At 41.3% G+C, this 16,009-nt stretch overlaps 1 protein-coding gene across 1 annotated transcript in view; it reads left to right on the top strand.

Annotated features, from left to right (window-relative positions):
• si:ch211-286b4.4 (zonadhesin) overlaps positions 1–16,009 on the top strand; it is a 185,733-nt gene that overhangs the window by 139,179 nt on the left and 30,545 nt on the right. The window contains exons 44-52 of the mRNA XM_061878358.1: positions 40–167; positions 257–401; positions 8,791–8,923; positions 11,034–11,177; positions 11,258–11,384; positions 11,461–11,672; positions 12,999–13,164; positions 14,759–14,817; positions 14,882–15,042. Of these exons, the coding sequence (XP_061734342.1) occupies positions 40–167; positions 257–401; positions 8,791–8,923; positions 11,034–11,177; positions 11,258–11,384; positions 11,461–11,672; positions 12,999–13,164; positions 14,759–14,817; positions 14,882–15,042 (1,275 nt within the window). The remainder of the gene's footprint in view (positions 1–39; positions 168–256; positions 402–8,790; positions 8,924–11,033; positions 11,178–11,257; positions 11,385–11,460; positions 11,673–12,998; positions 13,165–14,758; positions 14,818–14,881; positions 15,043–16,009) is intronic.

The raw sequence follows: 16,009 nt of genomic DNA, 5'->3' as shown, positions 1-16,009 counted from the left end.
ATAAAAGACCATCGTATACATTAAGTGTACATGTCTCAGATGAACAGGCGGTGTGCTGCAGGCCAGGTCCGTCTCGCAGCATCCAGAGAGTGTGTATCGCCTTCCCTTCACTCCTGCAATGTAACCTGTGGACCACATGGAGGAACTCTGGATGTGGAGATGGGCATGTGAATATCACTTATACCTTTATTCCTTCATTTCACACTGAGGTGGGTAAAAGCCATGAAGCTTTATCTGACTAATCCCCATCCCTCAGCTGCCACTGTCAGCGATACGTGTCTGCCGAGGAGCTCTGCGGCACTTCCTGTCGAGCCAAAATGCCACAGCTTTCGGCCCAGTTCTCCCCGGATGGACACCTGCTTCTCGCGGTTAAAGGACGAGACGGCGCGGCGTGGGCCGAGGTGAGATTAGAAGCTTCGTCGTGCAAACATAATCCTTTCCATCCATCCATCCATCTTCTTCCGCTTATCCGAGGTCAGGTCGCGGGGGCAGCAGCCTAAGCAGGGAAGCCCAGACTTTCCTCTCCCCAGCCACTTCGTCTAGCTCTTCCCGGGGGATCCCGAGGCGTTCCCAGGCCAGCCGGGAGACATAGTCTTCCCAACGTGTCCTGGGTCTTCCCCGTGGCCTCCTACCGGTTGGACGTGCCCTAAACACCTCCCTAGGGAGGCGTTCGGGTGGCATCCTGACCAGATGCCCGAACCACCTCATCTGGCTCCTCTCCATGTGGAGGAGCAGCGGCTTTACTTTGAGTTCCTCCCGGATGGCAGAGCTTCTCACCCTATCTCTAAGGGAGAGACCCAAACTCATTTGGGCCGCTTGTACACGTGATCTTATCCTTTCGGTCATGACCCAAAGCTCATGACCATAGGTGAGGATGGGAACGTAGATCGACCGGTAAATTGAGAGCTTTGCCTTCCGGCTCAGCTCCTTCTTCACCACAACACACCACACCACAATTACCTCGTAAATTACCTCAGCTAGGAATTTATACTTTCGGTTATGTGTCTGTCTGCAGTATTATGCAAGTGTTGCTTAAAGGCCTACTGAAATGAGATGTTCTTATTTAAACGGGGATAGCAGGTCCATTCTATGTGTCATACTTGATCATTTTGCCATATTGCCATATTTTTGCTGAAAGGATTTAGTAGAGAACATCCACGATAAAGTTCGCAACTTTTGGTCGCTAATAAAAAAGCCTTGCCTGTACCGGAAGTAGCAGACGATGTGCGCGTGACGTCACGGGTTGTGGAGCTCCCCACATCTGAACATTGTTTACAATCATGGCCACCAGCGGCAAGAGCGATTCGGACCGAAAAAAGCGACGATTTTCACATTAAATTGAGCGAGGATGAAAGATTTGTGGATGAGGAAAGAAAGAGTGAGGGACTAGAAAAAGCGATTCAGATGTTATTAGACGTATTTACTAGGATAATTCTGGAAATTCCCTTATCTGCTTATTTTGTTACTAGTGTTTTATCAATCAATCAATCAATCAATCAATGTTTATTTATATAGCCCTAAATCACAAATGTCTCAAAGGACTGTAGTGAAGTGAATTACATTTATATAGCGCTTTTCTCAAGTGACTCAAAGCGCTTTACATAGTGACACCTAATATCTAAGTTACATTTAAACCAGTGTAGGTGGCACTGGGAGCAGGTGGGTAAAGTGTCTTGCCCAAGGACACAACGGCAGTGACTAGGACGCCACAAGCGGGAATCGAACCTGCAACCCTCAAGTTGCTGACACGGTCGCTCTACCAACCGAGCTATGCCGCCCCAAACCATTACGACTACGACATCCTCAGAAGAACCCACAAAAGGGCAAGGAAAACTCACACCCAGTGGGACGCCAGTGACAATGCTGACTATGAGAAACCTTGGAGAGGACCTCAGACGTGGGCAACCCCCCCCCCCCCCTCTAGGGGACTGAAAGCAATGGATGTCAAGCGGGTCTAACATGATACTGTGAAAGTTCAATCCATAGTTTCAGTGAGATTACATGGTCGTACCTGTACAACTTGAAAGTCGGAGGGATGTGGCCACGGGTGTGGTGACTGCCAGTGTCTCAGAGGGAAGCCACGTTTCTCGACGAGGCGAAGGCAGCCGGTTGGCCCGGGCTGAAATTTTTTTTTCCCCCTGCCCCACGCTGGAAGCATCCGACGGTTGGGGGCGGCCCGTGGGAGGAGACAAGAGAGTCACAGTTGCCTCTTTTGATTGATTGATTGATACTTTTATTAGTAGATTGCACAGTACAGGAGGAACGACACAAGCTCTCCGCTCATGTCTACGTTAAGAGCCGACTTATTACCACCATTTTCTCAACGAAACCTGCCGGTTGACATGTGGTAGGGAACCATGTTCACTTGAGCGCTCTGTTCCATAGTAAAGCTTCACCGTCATCTTTCGGGAATGGAAACCAGGAAACACCGGCTGTGTTTGTGTTGCTAAAGTCGGCCGCAATACACCGCTTCCCACCTACGTCTTTCTTCTTTGACGTCTCCGTTATTAATTGAACAAATTGCAAAAGATTCAGCAACACAGATGTTCATAATACTGTGGAATTATGGGATGAAAACATTTAAGCCAGGGATTTTCAGAATGTGCCACAGGGAGCCTCCGCTCAGAGAACATAATATAGATATCGGGCTTCTCCGTTTGGAGAATCCAGGATTTTTCGCTACTTTTGTTCAATTTTAGGTAGAGTTTTTCATTTATCCTATCCTATAGACATTAGTTTTTGCATAATATTGCTCAAGACTTTTGCCAACCCCTGAACTACCGTATTTTTCAGAGTATAAGTCACTCCGCAGTATAAGTCGCACATGCCGAAAATGCATAATAAATAAGGAAAAAAACATATATAAGTAGTACCGTAGTATAAGTCACATTTTTGGGGGAAATTTATTTGATAAAACCCAACACCAAGAATAGACATTTTAAAGGCAATTTAAAATAAATAAAGAATAGTGAATAACAGGCTGAATAAGTTTACAGCAGGGGTCACCAACCTTTTGGAAAGCAAGAGCTACTTCTTGGGTACTGATTAATGCGAAGGGCTACCAGTTTGATACACACTTAAATAAATTGCCAGAAATAGCCAATTTGCTCAATTTACCTTTAATAAATATATATATATATATAAAAATGGGTATTTCTGTCTGTCATTCCGTCGTACATTTTTTTTCCTTTTATGGAAGGTGTTTTGTAGAAAATAAATTATGAAAAAAAACACTTAATTCAACAGTTTAAAAAAGGAAAAACACAAAAAAAATTCAAATTTAATTTTGAAACGTAGTTTATCTTCAATTTTGACTCTTAAAAATTCAAAATTCAACTGAAAAAATTAAGAGAAAACTAGCTAATTTGAATCTTTTAGAAAAAAAATAAAAAAAATAATGTAACATCATTAGTAATTTTTCCTGATTAAGACTAATTTTAGAAATTTGATGACATGTTTTAAATAGGTTAAAATCCAATCTGCACTTTGTTAGAATATATAACAAATGGGACAAAGCTATATTTATAACAAAGACAAATCATTATTTCTTCTAGGTTTTCCAGAACAAAAATGTAAAAATAAATTCAAAAGACTTTGAAATAAGATTCAAATTTGATTGTACAGATTTTCTAGATTTGCCAGAATATGTTTTTTAAATTTTTATCATAATTAGTTTGAAGAAATATTTCACAAATACTCTTCGTCGAAAAAAAACAGAAGCTAAAATTAAATTAAAATGTATTTATTATTATTTACAATAAAAAAAGTAGATTTATTTTAACATTAATTTAAATTGTCAGCAAAGAAGAGGAAGGAACTTAAAAGGTAAAACGGTATATGTGTTTAAAAATCCTAAAATCATTTTTAAGGTTGTACTTTTTCTCTAAAAATGTCTTTCTGAAAGTTATAAAAAGCAAAGTACAAAAATAAATGAATTTATTTAAACAAGTGAAGACCAAGTCTTTCAAATATTTTCTTGGATTTTCAAATTCTATTTGAGTTTTGTCTCTCTTAGAATTAAAAATGTCGAGCAAAGCGAGACCAGCTTGCTAGTAAATAAATACAATTTGAAAAATTGAGGCAGCTCACTGGTAAGTGCTGCTATTTTTAGAACAGGCCAGCGGGCGACTCATCTGGTCCTTACGGGACCACCAACACGTTGGTGACCCCTGGTGTACGTTATATGAGGCATAAATAACCAACTGAGAAGGTGCCTGCTATGTTAACCTAACATATTCTGGTAAGAGTCATTCAAATAACTATAACATATAGAACATGCTATAACTTTACCAAACTATCTCTCACTCCTAATCGCTAAATCGCATGAAATCTTATACGTCTAGTCTCTTACGTGAATGAGCTAAATAATATTATTCGATATTTTACGGTAATATGTTAATAATTTCACACGTACTATGAAAAAAAACTCCGACTTATAGTCCGAAAAATACGGTAGATCAAAACAAGTCATTCTAACTGGTTTGGTTGCAAAATCATGACGGTTCTAGTCCAGGGGTTTTAAACGTTCAAGTTAGAATAGGAATAACTAGAGGTGTCTTCAGCGTCAAACGACAGGTTTTATCCGGCCTGCGGGATGAAGTTGCGAAATATAAAAATGGGCCAAAATGTTTGAATAAAAGAAACGGCTGTTCTAAATGTGTCCACAAGATGTCACAATAGCAATTCTTTGTATCTTTATGGATGATGCTACATATGTAAAAAAAAAATTAAATACTGTAAACCACATGTTAGTGCACTATTTATCCATCCATCCATCTTCTTCCGCTTATCCGAGGTCGGGTCGCGGGGGCAACAGCCTAAGCAGGGAAGCCCAGACTTTCCTCTCCCCGGCCACTTCGTCCAACTCTTCCCGGGGGATCCCGAGGCGTTCCCAGGCCAGCCGGGAGACATAATCTTCCCAATGTGTCCTGGGTCTTCCCCGTGGCCTCCTACCGGTTGGACGTGCCCTAAACACCTCCCTAGGGAGGCGTTCGGGTGGCATCCTGACCAGATGCCCGAACCACCTCATCTGGCTCCTCTCCATGTGGAGGAGCAGCGGCTTTACTTTGAGTTCCTCCCGGATGACAGAGCTTCTCACCCTATCTCTAAGGGAGAGACCCAAACGCTTGTACCCGTGATCTTATCCTTTCGGTCATGACCCAAAGCTCATGACCATAGGTGAAGATGGGAACATAGATCGACCGGTAAATTGAGAGCTTTGCCTTCCGGCTCAGCTCCTTCTTCACCACAATGGATCGATACAACGTCCGCATTACTGAAGACGCTGCACCGATCCGCCTGTCGATCTCACGATCCACTCTTCCCTCACTCGTGAACAAGACTCCTAGGTACTTGAATTCCTCCACTTGGGGCAGGGTCTCCTCCCCAACCCGGAGATGGCACTCCACCCTTTTCCGGGAGAGAACCATGGACTCAGACTTGGAGGTGCTGATAATCATTCCGGTCGCTTCACACTCGGCTGCGAACCGATCCAGTGAGAGCTGAAGATCCTGGCCAGATGAAGCCACCAGGACCACATTATCTGCAAAAAGCAGAGACCTGATCCTCCTCAAAGACATCCAGGTTGGCCAGATTGGAAATCTGAAGGAGCTGAATGCGGCCCGCAGGCCATATTTTGCCTACAGCTCAAAACACTTCAAATGAGTTTCCGCAAATCCCCGTCTCCGTGCTCAGCGGCGCCCAAACAGAAATGATGAATGGGCTTTTTAAGAGTGAGCAAGCGTGACTGTAGCCAAAAATCTTATTCCTGCATTGAAGGATTAGCCAGGAAGTCAAGAAATTTCAGAGTTAAGCCTTGGAACAGCAATTGTACAATCGTAAATAACTTGAATCCAGTTTGTTTTGATGCTGGGAGGTTTTATCACGTGTGACAATCTGTGAACCCATCAAGCTCCGTTTAGCTCGTGCTTACACATAATACGAAGCTCCATGTCTTTTATAACCCACCCTGCTTTGATTAGGGACCGATGTCTCTTTGGGACAGAGGAATCCAATTGAATTTCTAAGGTTGTATTATTTGGGCCCGATGTCCCTTTGGGACAGAGGACCCTATTGAATTTATAAGGTTTTATTATTATTGTTATTATTAGGGACCGATGTCCCTTTGGGACAGAGGACCCTATTGAATTTATAAGGTTTTATTATTATTGTTATTATTAGGGACCGATGTCCCTTTGGGACAGAGGACCCTATTGAATTTTCTAAGGTTTTATTATTATTATTATTATTATTATTATTAGGGACCGATGTCCCTTTGGGACAGAGGACCCTATTGAATTTCTAAGGTTGTATTATTTGGGCCCGATGTCCCTTTGGGACAGAGGACCCTATTGAATTTCTAAGGTTTTATTATTATTGTTATTATTAGGGACCGATGTCCCTTTGGGACAGAGGACCCTACTGAAATTCTAAGGTTTTATTATTCTTATTATTATTATTAGGGACCAATGTCCCTTTGGGACAGAGGACCCTATTGAATTTCTAAGGTTGTATTATTTGGGCCCGATGTCCCTTTGGGACAGAGGACCCTATTGAATTTATAAGGTTTTATTATTATTGTTATTATTAGGGACCGATGTCCCTTTGGGACAGAGGACCCTATTGAATTTCTAAGGTTTTATTATTATTATTATTATTATTATTATTAGGGACCGATGTCCCTTTGGGACAGAGGACCCTATTGAATTTCTAAGGTTGTATTATTTGGGCCCGATGTCCCTTTGGGACAGAGGACCCTATTGAATTTCTAAGGTTTTATTATTATTGTTATTATTAGGGACCGATGTCCCTTTGGGACAGAGGACCCTATTGAATTTCTAAGGTTGTATTATTTGGGCCCGATGTCCCTTTGGGACAGAGGACCCTATTGAATTTCTAAAGTTTTATTATTATTGTTATTATTAGGGACCGATGTCCCTTTGGGACAGAGGACCCTATTGAATTTCTAAGGTTGTATTATTTGGGCCCGATGTCCCTTTGGGACAGAGGACCCTATTGAATTTCTAAGGTTGTATTATTTGGGCCCGATGTCCCTTTGGGACAGAGGACCCTACTGATATTCTAAGGTTTTATTATTCTTATTATTAATAGGGACCAATGTCCCTTTGGGACAGAGGACCCTATTGAATTTCTCAGGTTTTATTATTAGGGACCGATGTCCCTTTTGGACAGAGCACCCTATTGAATTTCAAAGGTTTTGTTAGGGACCGATGTCCCTTTGGGACAGAGGACCCTATTGAATTTCTAAGGTTTTATTATTATTATTAATCTTTATTATTAAACTGCCACCTCTTTGAGCTGAAATTTGACCCCCTTAACATGCTTCAAAACTCACCAAATTTGACACACTGGCAAAAATTGCGATCTAATAAAAAAAAAAAAAAAACCCAAAACTCAAAATTGCGCTCTAGCGCCCCTTAGGAAGAAAACACAGACAAAAATGTATGTAACTTCCAGTAGGAATGTTGTAGGAACATGAAACAAAAAACACTACGTAGGTCTCAGTTAGACCTTTATTTGATCCACTGACACCCCCAGGCTAAAATCAACAGGAAGTTTGCGATTCTCACCTCAATACAAAAGTTGGCTAAAAAAATGTCGCTTTTTTTCAAACATTATCTCCTCTGAACCCGTTTGTCGTTTCGGCTTCAAAAAGGCAAAGAAAAGAGATTGAACCCATCTGATTAAAAGTTAAAGAAAGAGTTTTAATTACTACCCCGGTTTGTATTTTATGAGCCCGCAAAAAACCATTGCGCTGCTGTTGTTGTCACATAATGGCGGCTTTCTGCTCAGACTAAACTGTAGGACTGTCATACACACATGAAACAAAAACCTCAATATAGGTCTCACTGAGACCTATATTTCATACACTGACCGCCCCCAACTAAAATCAACAGGAAGTTTGCTATTCCCACTTATATACAAAAGTTGGCTAAAAAATTTCGCTTTTTTTCAAACATTATCTCCTCTGAGGCTGTTTGTCGTTTGGGCTTCAAATAAGCACGGAAAACAGATTGAACCCTTCTAATTAAAAGTTAAAGAAAGAGTTTTAATTACTACCCCAGTTTGGATTTTATGAGCCCGCAAAGAACCTTTGCGCTGCTGCTGTTGTCACATGATGGGGGCTTTCTGCTCAGACTAAACTGTTGGACTGTCATACACACTTAAAACAAAAACCTCAATATAGGTCTCACTGAGACCTATATTTCATACACTGACCGCCCCCAACTAAAATCAACAGGAAGTTTGCTATTCCCACTTCAATACAAAAGTTGGCTAAAAATTTTTCGCTTTTTTTCAAACATTATCTCCTCTGAGGCTTTTTGTCGTTTGGGCTTCAAATAAGCACGGAAAACAGATTGAACCCTTCTAATTAAAAGTTAAAGAAAGAGTTTTAATTACTACCCCAGTTTGGATTTTATGAGCCCGCAAAGAACCTTTGCGCTGCTGCTGTTGTCACATGATGGCGGCTTTCTGCTCAGACTAAACTGTAGGACTGTCATACACACATGAAACAAAAACCTCAATATAGGTCTCACTGAGACCTATATTTCATACACTGACCACCCCCAACTAAAATCAACAGGAAGTTTTCTATTCCCACTTCAATGAGACTGATGTATAACACATGTGTGAACATGTGTATACAACTTCTACTCTGTGTAATAATCCATCCATCCATCTTCTACCGCTTGGGTCGCGGGGCAGCAGCCAAAGCGGTTCCTTCCATCGCTGCTTGCAGCTTTAATTTTGTTTTTGGTTTTTTTACAGACCCTAATGGACGTCCTAGGACCAGACCCCTATGAAAGGGATATTAGGGAAGTGCATTTGGTTCAGTTTGACTCTCTGGGAGTGTTTGGTTGGATTCCCACACGAGGACAGGACGTTAAGATGTTTCTCTCAGGTGATCAGAACGGACTTGATAAAGGCCTACTGAAATGAAATGAGATGTTCTTATTTAAACGGGGATAGCAGGTCCATTCTATGTGTCATACTTGATCATTTTGCGATATTGCCATATTTTTGCTGGCAGGATTTAGTAGAGAACATCGACGATAAAGTTAGCAACTTTTGGTAGCTAATAAAAAAGCTTTGCCTGTACCGGAAGTAGCAGACGATGTGCGCGTGACGTCACGGGTTGTAGGGCACCTCACATCTGAACATTGTTTATAATCATGGCCACCAGCAGTAAGAGCGATTTGGACCGAGAAAGCAACAATTTCCTCATTAATTTGAGCGAGGATGAAAGATTTGTGGATGAGGAAAGTTAGAGTGAAGCACAAAAAAAAAAAAAAAAAAAAAGGCGACGGCTCCAGGCGACGGCAGTGGGAGCAATTCAGATTTTATTAGACACAATTACTAGGATCATTCTGGAAAATTCCTTATCTGCTTATTGTGTTAGTACTGTTTTAGTGAGATTGTAAAATCATACCTGAAAGTCGGAGGGCTGCGGTGACCGCCAGTGTCTCTGAGAGAAGCCAACCGAGGAGCCAAGATCACAGCTGCCTTTTTGACAGCTGCAGGAGGAGGTCGCATAATCCGCTCAAGTCTCCGGTAAGAGCAGACTTAATATCACGAGTTTCCCATCCAAAAACTTGCTGGTAGAGAAACATGTTTGCTTGACCGCTCTGTGTGAAAGCTTCACAACAAACTAAGAAACACCGGCTGTGTTTCGGTTGCTAAAGGCAGCTGAAATCCACCGCTTTCCACCAACAGCATTCTTCTTTGACGTCTCCATTATTAATTGAACAAATTGCAAAAGATTCAGCAACACAGATGTCCAAAATACTGTGTAATTATGCGATTAAAGCAGACTTTTTTTTAGCCGTGAGTGGTGCTGGGAGAACATGTCCGCTCCAACCAATAACGTCACAAGCACAAGTCAACATACGCGTCATCATTCCGCGACGTTTTCAACAGGATACCTTGCGGGAAATTTTAAATTGCAATTTAGTAAACTAAACCAGCCGTATTGGCATGTGTTGCAATGTTAATATTTCATCATTGATAGACAGTGGGGCAAAACAAGTATTTAGTCAGCCAGCGATTGTGCAAGTTCTCCCACTTCAAATGATGACAGAGGTCTGTCATTTTCATCATAGGTACACTTCAACTGTGAGAGACAGAATGTGGGAAAAAAAAATACAGGAATTCACGATGTAGGATTTTCTAAGAATTTATGGTGGAAAATAAGTATTTGGTCAACCCTTCAAAGCTCTCACTGATGGAAGGAGGTTTTGGCTCCAAATCTCACGATACATGGCCCCATTCATTCTTTCCTTAACACGGATCAATCGTCCTGTCCCCTTAGCAGAATAACAGCCCCAAAGCATGATGTTTCCACCCCCATGCTTCACACTAGGTATGGTGTTCTTGGGATGCAACTCAGTATTCTTCTTCCTCCAAAAACGACGAGTTGAGTTTATACCAAAAAGTTCTATTTTGGTTTCATCTGACCACATGACATTCTCCCAATCCTCTGCTGTATCATCCATGTATCCATTTTGGTATAAACTCAACTCCTCGTGTTTGGAGGAAGAAGAATACTGAGTTGCATCGCAAGAACACCACACCTACTGTGAAGCATGGGGGTGGAAACATCATGCTTTGGAGCTGTTTTTCTGCTAAGGGGACAGGACGATTGATCCGTGTTAAGGAAAGAATGAATGGGGCCATGTATCGTGAGATTTGGAGCCAAAACCTCCTTCCATCAGTGAGAGCTTTGAATGGTTGACCAAATACTTATTTTCCACCATAATTTACAAATAAATTCTTTAAAATTCCTACAATGTGAATTTTTTTTCCACATCCTGTCTCTCACAGTTGAAGTGTACCTATGATGAAAATTACAGACCTCTGTCATCATTTGAAGTGGGAGAACTTGCACAATCGCTGGCTGACTAAATACTTTTTGGCCCAACTGTATAAACTATCAGACTGCAATAATGGGTTTCAGTAGGTCTTTAAGTTTGTCTCAATGTTACAGTCAAATAATCCTTAAAACTTTTTTGTAGAATCAATGGATGCCTCTGCTGAGACCAACAGAAAGAGGAGAAGCACAGGAGATCAGGAGATAGCCTTTCCTCGAATTCCAAACCCAGTCGCCTGTCTGTCCACCGGTGACATGCTAATTTTCCGTCTCAGCATTAATCACACAGGTGCAACATCTGCTTTCGTTGTTTATTATTTTCACTGTGCTTGCCTGCTTGTTGGGACTCACTTATCCCGTGCCTTCCAGATCGCAGTCTCAGCCACTTCCCGGTCTACGACAAAGACCACTTGTTCAACAGTAACCCCAGCTGGGACTTTGGGGTCTTCAGACGTCTGCAGACCCTCGTGAAGCAGTCGAATCTGAATAACACCTGGTACCACATCCTAGCAACGTTAAACATTTTGTATGGTATAGCATTACGTTTTTGTTTTTTGTCCTCCTTCTGTCAGGTTCGCACATGTGTTTTCACAAACAGGAAAATATGCGTTCATGGACAGCGCCGTGCCAGATTGGAGTCTGGTGGTGGTGGTGAGTGAGGACGGGACAGACTGTGACCCGCTGGCCACTGTCTTCCAGCCCATGACGCCGGCGCAGCTTGTGAGGTTTGGGGTCGTCAAGCAGCATCGACTAAACCTCCTACCGGATTGGGGAGTGATTGCAGGTGAGTGTTGGGGGTGTTGCTGCTTTATTTGTCATGAAATATTATATGTGTATTACCAATAGGTTTCTTGGTGACTGTTGTCCTGACGTCTTTGAGTCATGGACTCCCATTATAAGGTCATGCTTCGCAATTATGGGCGAGTATCTCACTCCGGAGTCAGACTCCTCCATACACCACGGGCTGGACGATAAAACCATATCGATATATGTCACACAGAAATTTTTCGTCAATACAAATATGAAGCAGTTTTGATATATGCTTAAGATATAACTCTGTGACATGTCCTGTGACGCTTGTGTCAATGGCTTTAAATAATGGCAGTTGTCCATCCATTCATTTTCTACCGCTTGTCCCTTCTGGGGTGGCGGGGGGTGCTAATGGCGATTGTATGAATTATATCTAACATATAGTGTAATGTTTTCATAAAAAACTCAAATGTGTATCAGAAGTGTGGTATTATGGTTTGTATATGTTTTAATGTTATTGCTTTTAGAAAAGCGTAGACCAGGGGTGCCCAAAATTTTTTGACTCGGCGGGACCCCATTGGGTTAAAACAATTTGGTCAGGGGCCGGTCTGTGTGTGTATGTATATATATATGTATATGTATATATATATATATATATATATATATATATATATATATATATACGTATGTATATATATATGTGTATATGTATATATATATATGTATATGTATATGTATATGTATATGTATATATATATATATATATATATAACAGAATAGGGAGAGTCCAGTCCATAGTGGATCTAACATAATAGGGAGAGTCCAGCCAGAGTGGATCGAACATAATAGTAAGAGTCCAGTCCATAGTGGATCCAACATAATAGTGAGAGTCCAGTCCATAGTGGATCTAACATAATAGTGAGAGTCCAGTCCATAGTGGATCTAACATAATAGTGAAAGTCCAGTCCTTAGTGGATCTAACATAATAGTGTGAGAGTCCAGTCCGTATTTGGGCCAGCAGGAGAGCATTCCGGGCGGAGACAGGTCAGCATCACAGAGATGTCCCCAACCGATGCACAGACGAGCGGTCCACCCCGGGTCCCGACTCTGGACAGCCATCGCTTAATCCGTGGCCACCGAACCTTTCCCCTCTTTTCTGCTCCCCCAGAGCAGAAAAGAAACGGCAGATCAACTGGTCTAAAAGGGGGGTCTATTTAAAGGCTAGAGTAAACACATGAATTTTAAGATGGGACTTAAATGCTTCTACTGAGGTAGCATCTCGAACTGTTGCCGGGAGAGCATTCCAGAGTAAATAAAACATTCCTATAGTCTGTAATATTTACTATATAACTGTGTCCAGGCCTCCTAAGTCTGCTGTTAGTGGTGGTTGTAGTGGTGACCACCACTGTGGTGGTCCTTTGGCCCAGCAAAGCCAAGCTTGTCTGTAGTCAGTGGAGGACAAAACCAAAGTGGCGCAGCCTTGGTGAGCCCCCTCGTCCCGTGGACTGCATTTGCACCGGAGACAGGTACGGTATGTCTTTTGAACGCAAATGTAGACCCTACACTGTAAAGAAAAAAATTATACTGGCAGCTACGGCCTCCAAACGAAAACCATAAAATTAAAGTAAAACATTGTCAACCAAATAATGATCAAAAACCTTATATCTACAGAAATTTTCATGAAACGTTTTGCAGAAAAATATCGTAATTTTACAATTTTTTACTAAATTATTAAGATCAACCAGCTTTAATAAAGTGATGATGGAAACAGTTCTGCAGAAAAATGCCTTTATTCTACAGAGTTTTTACAAATTATTACGATCAACCGACTTTAATGAAGTGACAATGCTGGCGGTTCCACAGAAAAATATCATTATTTTACAGATTTTTTCTGAAATGTTAAGATCAGGGGTCTCAAACTCAATTTACCTGTGGGCCACTGGATGCAGAAACTACGTGAAAAGTGGCTACATACTTGCCAATTCTCCCGAGAGACTTCCTGTGACCCTTGCGAAGGATTGTCCCGATGTTCGCCCCGACAGGTATTTTGAGGGTGTGCCGTATTAGCACTGCCTTCATCGTCTTCGAAAACCTTATAAACAACGTGCCGACTGAAGCGCATGTTGTTTAAGGTTTCGTTGGACATACAATAGTGACTGCAAGACAAACTTGATCAACAGCCATACAGCTCACACTGAGGGTGGCTGTACAAACAAATTTAACAGTGTTACAAATATGCGCCACACTGTGAACCCACATCAAACAAGAAAGACAAACACATTTCGGGAGAACATCCGCACTATAACACAACATAAACACAAAAGAACAAATACCCAGAATCCCATGCAGCCTCCGAGGTGGGCGAGGTTCGGTGGTTGCAGGGGTGTAACCCGGAAGAGTAGGCTGCATGGGATTCTGAGTATTTGTTCTTTTGTGTTTATGTTGTGTTACGGTGAAGATGTTCTCTCGAAATCTGTTTGACATTCTTGTTTGATGTGGGTTCACAGTGTGGCGCATATTTGTGACAGTGTTAATTAAATTTGTTTGTACGGCCACCCTCAGTGTGACCTGTATGGCTGGTGACTATTGATCAAGTATGTCTTGCAGTATTACAGAGAAAAATGTTAAATTGTTAGTATGAGCATAAACCTTTATAGAACAGGCTACGTATATTTTTTAACTTGAATATAAAAATACATATGAATATTAAAAATATAAGATTTACTTTAAAATTACAGATAAAACTGTTAGATTGTTAGAATGGACTTTTATATAACAAGTTACATATTAAATGAAAGTTAATTACTATAATTTCACATGAATTTGAAAGTAATTTGAGAAAACAGAAAATTATATGTATAATATTTTTTTTATTTTTCTGTAAAAAAAATAGAAATATACATAGTTTGTCATTACTGGCATATTACTTAAAATAACAGGCGGTTTGTTTGTTTACAGATAATGTCTTCAATTCTACAGTTTTATAACCTTTTAAAAAAACGTGAAAAATGACAGTAGAAATTTAGTGTAAATTAACCATAAAAATAGTTTTTTGTTTTTTTTTACAGTGTAGCAAAGTCCTTGATAAGTCACCGGTCTCATTGTCTCTGTTTATTTCAGCTTTTTTGCAGATAGCAGAGGTGTAGCCGAGGGTGAGGAGTGCACTCTTTCCAAGGGGGGTGAGTTCACTCTGAGAAAATCTAATTAATTCATTCATAATAATCGTGCGCTGTACCCATGTAGGAATAGCATCGGGCTGCTGTGATTTAGAAGAGTTCAATGTGAAGACTTTATACGACAAACTGGAGGATCAGAACCTGCATGTGGCCTCACAGCTGGCCCGCCATCGCCAAGACACGCAGGAGTTTTATCGGAATATCTGCCAACATGTCGATGCACTACAGGTAATGCGGTATTTCCCTTGAAAGGCCTACTGAAATGAGATTTTCTTATTTAAACGGGGATAAAAGGTCCCTTTTATCTGTCATACTTGATCATTTTGCGATATTGACATATTTTTGCTGAAAGGATTTAGTAGAGAACATCCACGATAAAGTTCCCAACTTTTGGTCGCTAATAAAAAAGCCTTGCTTGCACCGGAAGTAGCAGACGATGTGCGCGTGACGTCACGGGTTGTGGAGCTCCTCACATCTGAACATTGTTTACAATCATGGCCACCAGCAGCGAGAGCGATTCGGACCGAGGAAGCGACAATTTCCCCATTAAATTGAGCGAGGATGACAGATTCGTGGATGAGGAAAGTTTGAGTGAGGCACTAAAAAAAAAAAAAAAGGCGGCGGCAGTGTCAGCGTTTCAGATTTAATTAGACACATTTACTAGGATAATTCTGGAAAATCCCTTATCTGTTTATCGTTTTAATAGTGTTTTAGCGAGATTATAAAGTAATACCTGAGAGTCGGATGGCTGCGGTGAACGCCGAGGAGTTAAGATCACAGCTGCCTTTTTGAGCTGCGGGATGAGGTTTCATAATCCACTGACGTGTCCAGTAAGAGCCGACTTAATATCACAATTTTCCCATCCAAAAACTTGTTGGTTGACGTAGAGAAATATGTTCGCTTGACCGCTCTGTGTTAAAGCTTCACATCAAAGAAACAACAGCTCTGTTTCGGTGCTAAAGACAGCTGCTATCCACCGCTTTCCGTCAGCAGCATTCTTCTTTGACGTCTCCATTATTAATTGAACAAATTGCAAAAGATTCAGCAACACAGATGTCCCAAATACTGTGTAATTATGCGATGAAAAGAGACGAGTTTTAGCCGTAAGTGGTGCTGGGCTAATATGTCCGCTATAACCCGAGACGTCACAAACACGCGTCATCATTCCGCGACGTTTTCAACAAAAAACTCAGCG

Source organism: Nerophis ophidion, linkage group LG18 (genome assembly GCF_033978795.1).
Source record: "Nerophis ophidion isolate RoL-2023_Sa linkage group LG18, RoL_Noph_v1.0, whole genome shotgun sequence".
Lineage (NCBI taxonomy): Eukaryota > Metazoa > Chordata > Actinopteri > Syngnathiformes > Syngnathidae > Nerophis > Nerophis ophidion.
This window is presented reverse-complemented; position numbering and strand designations above follow the sequence as displayed.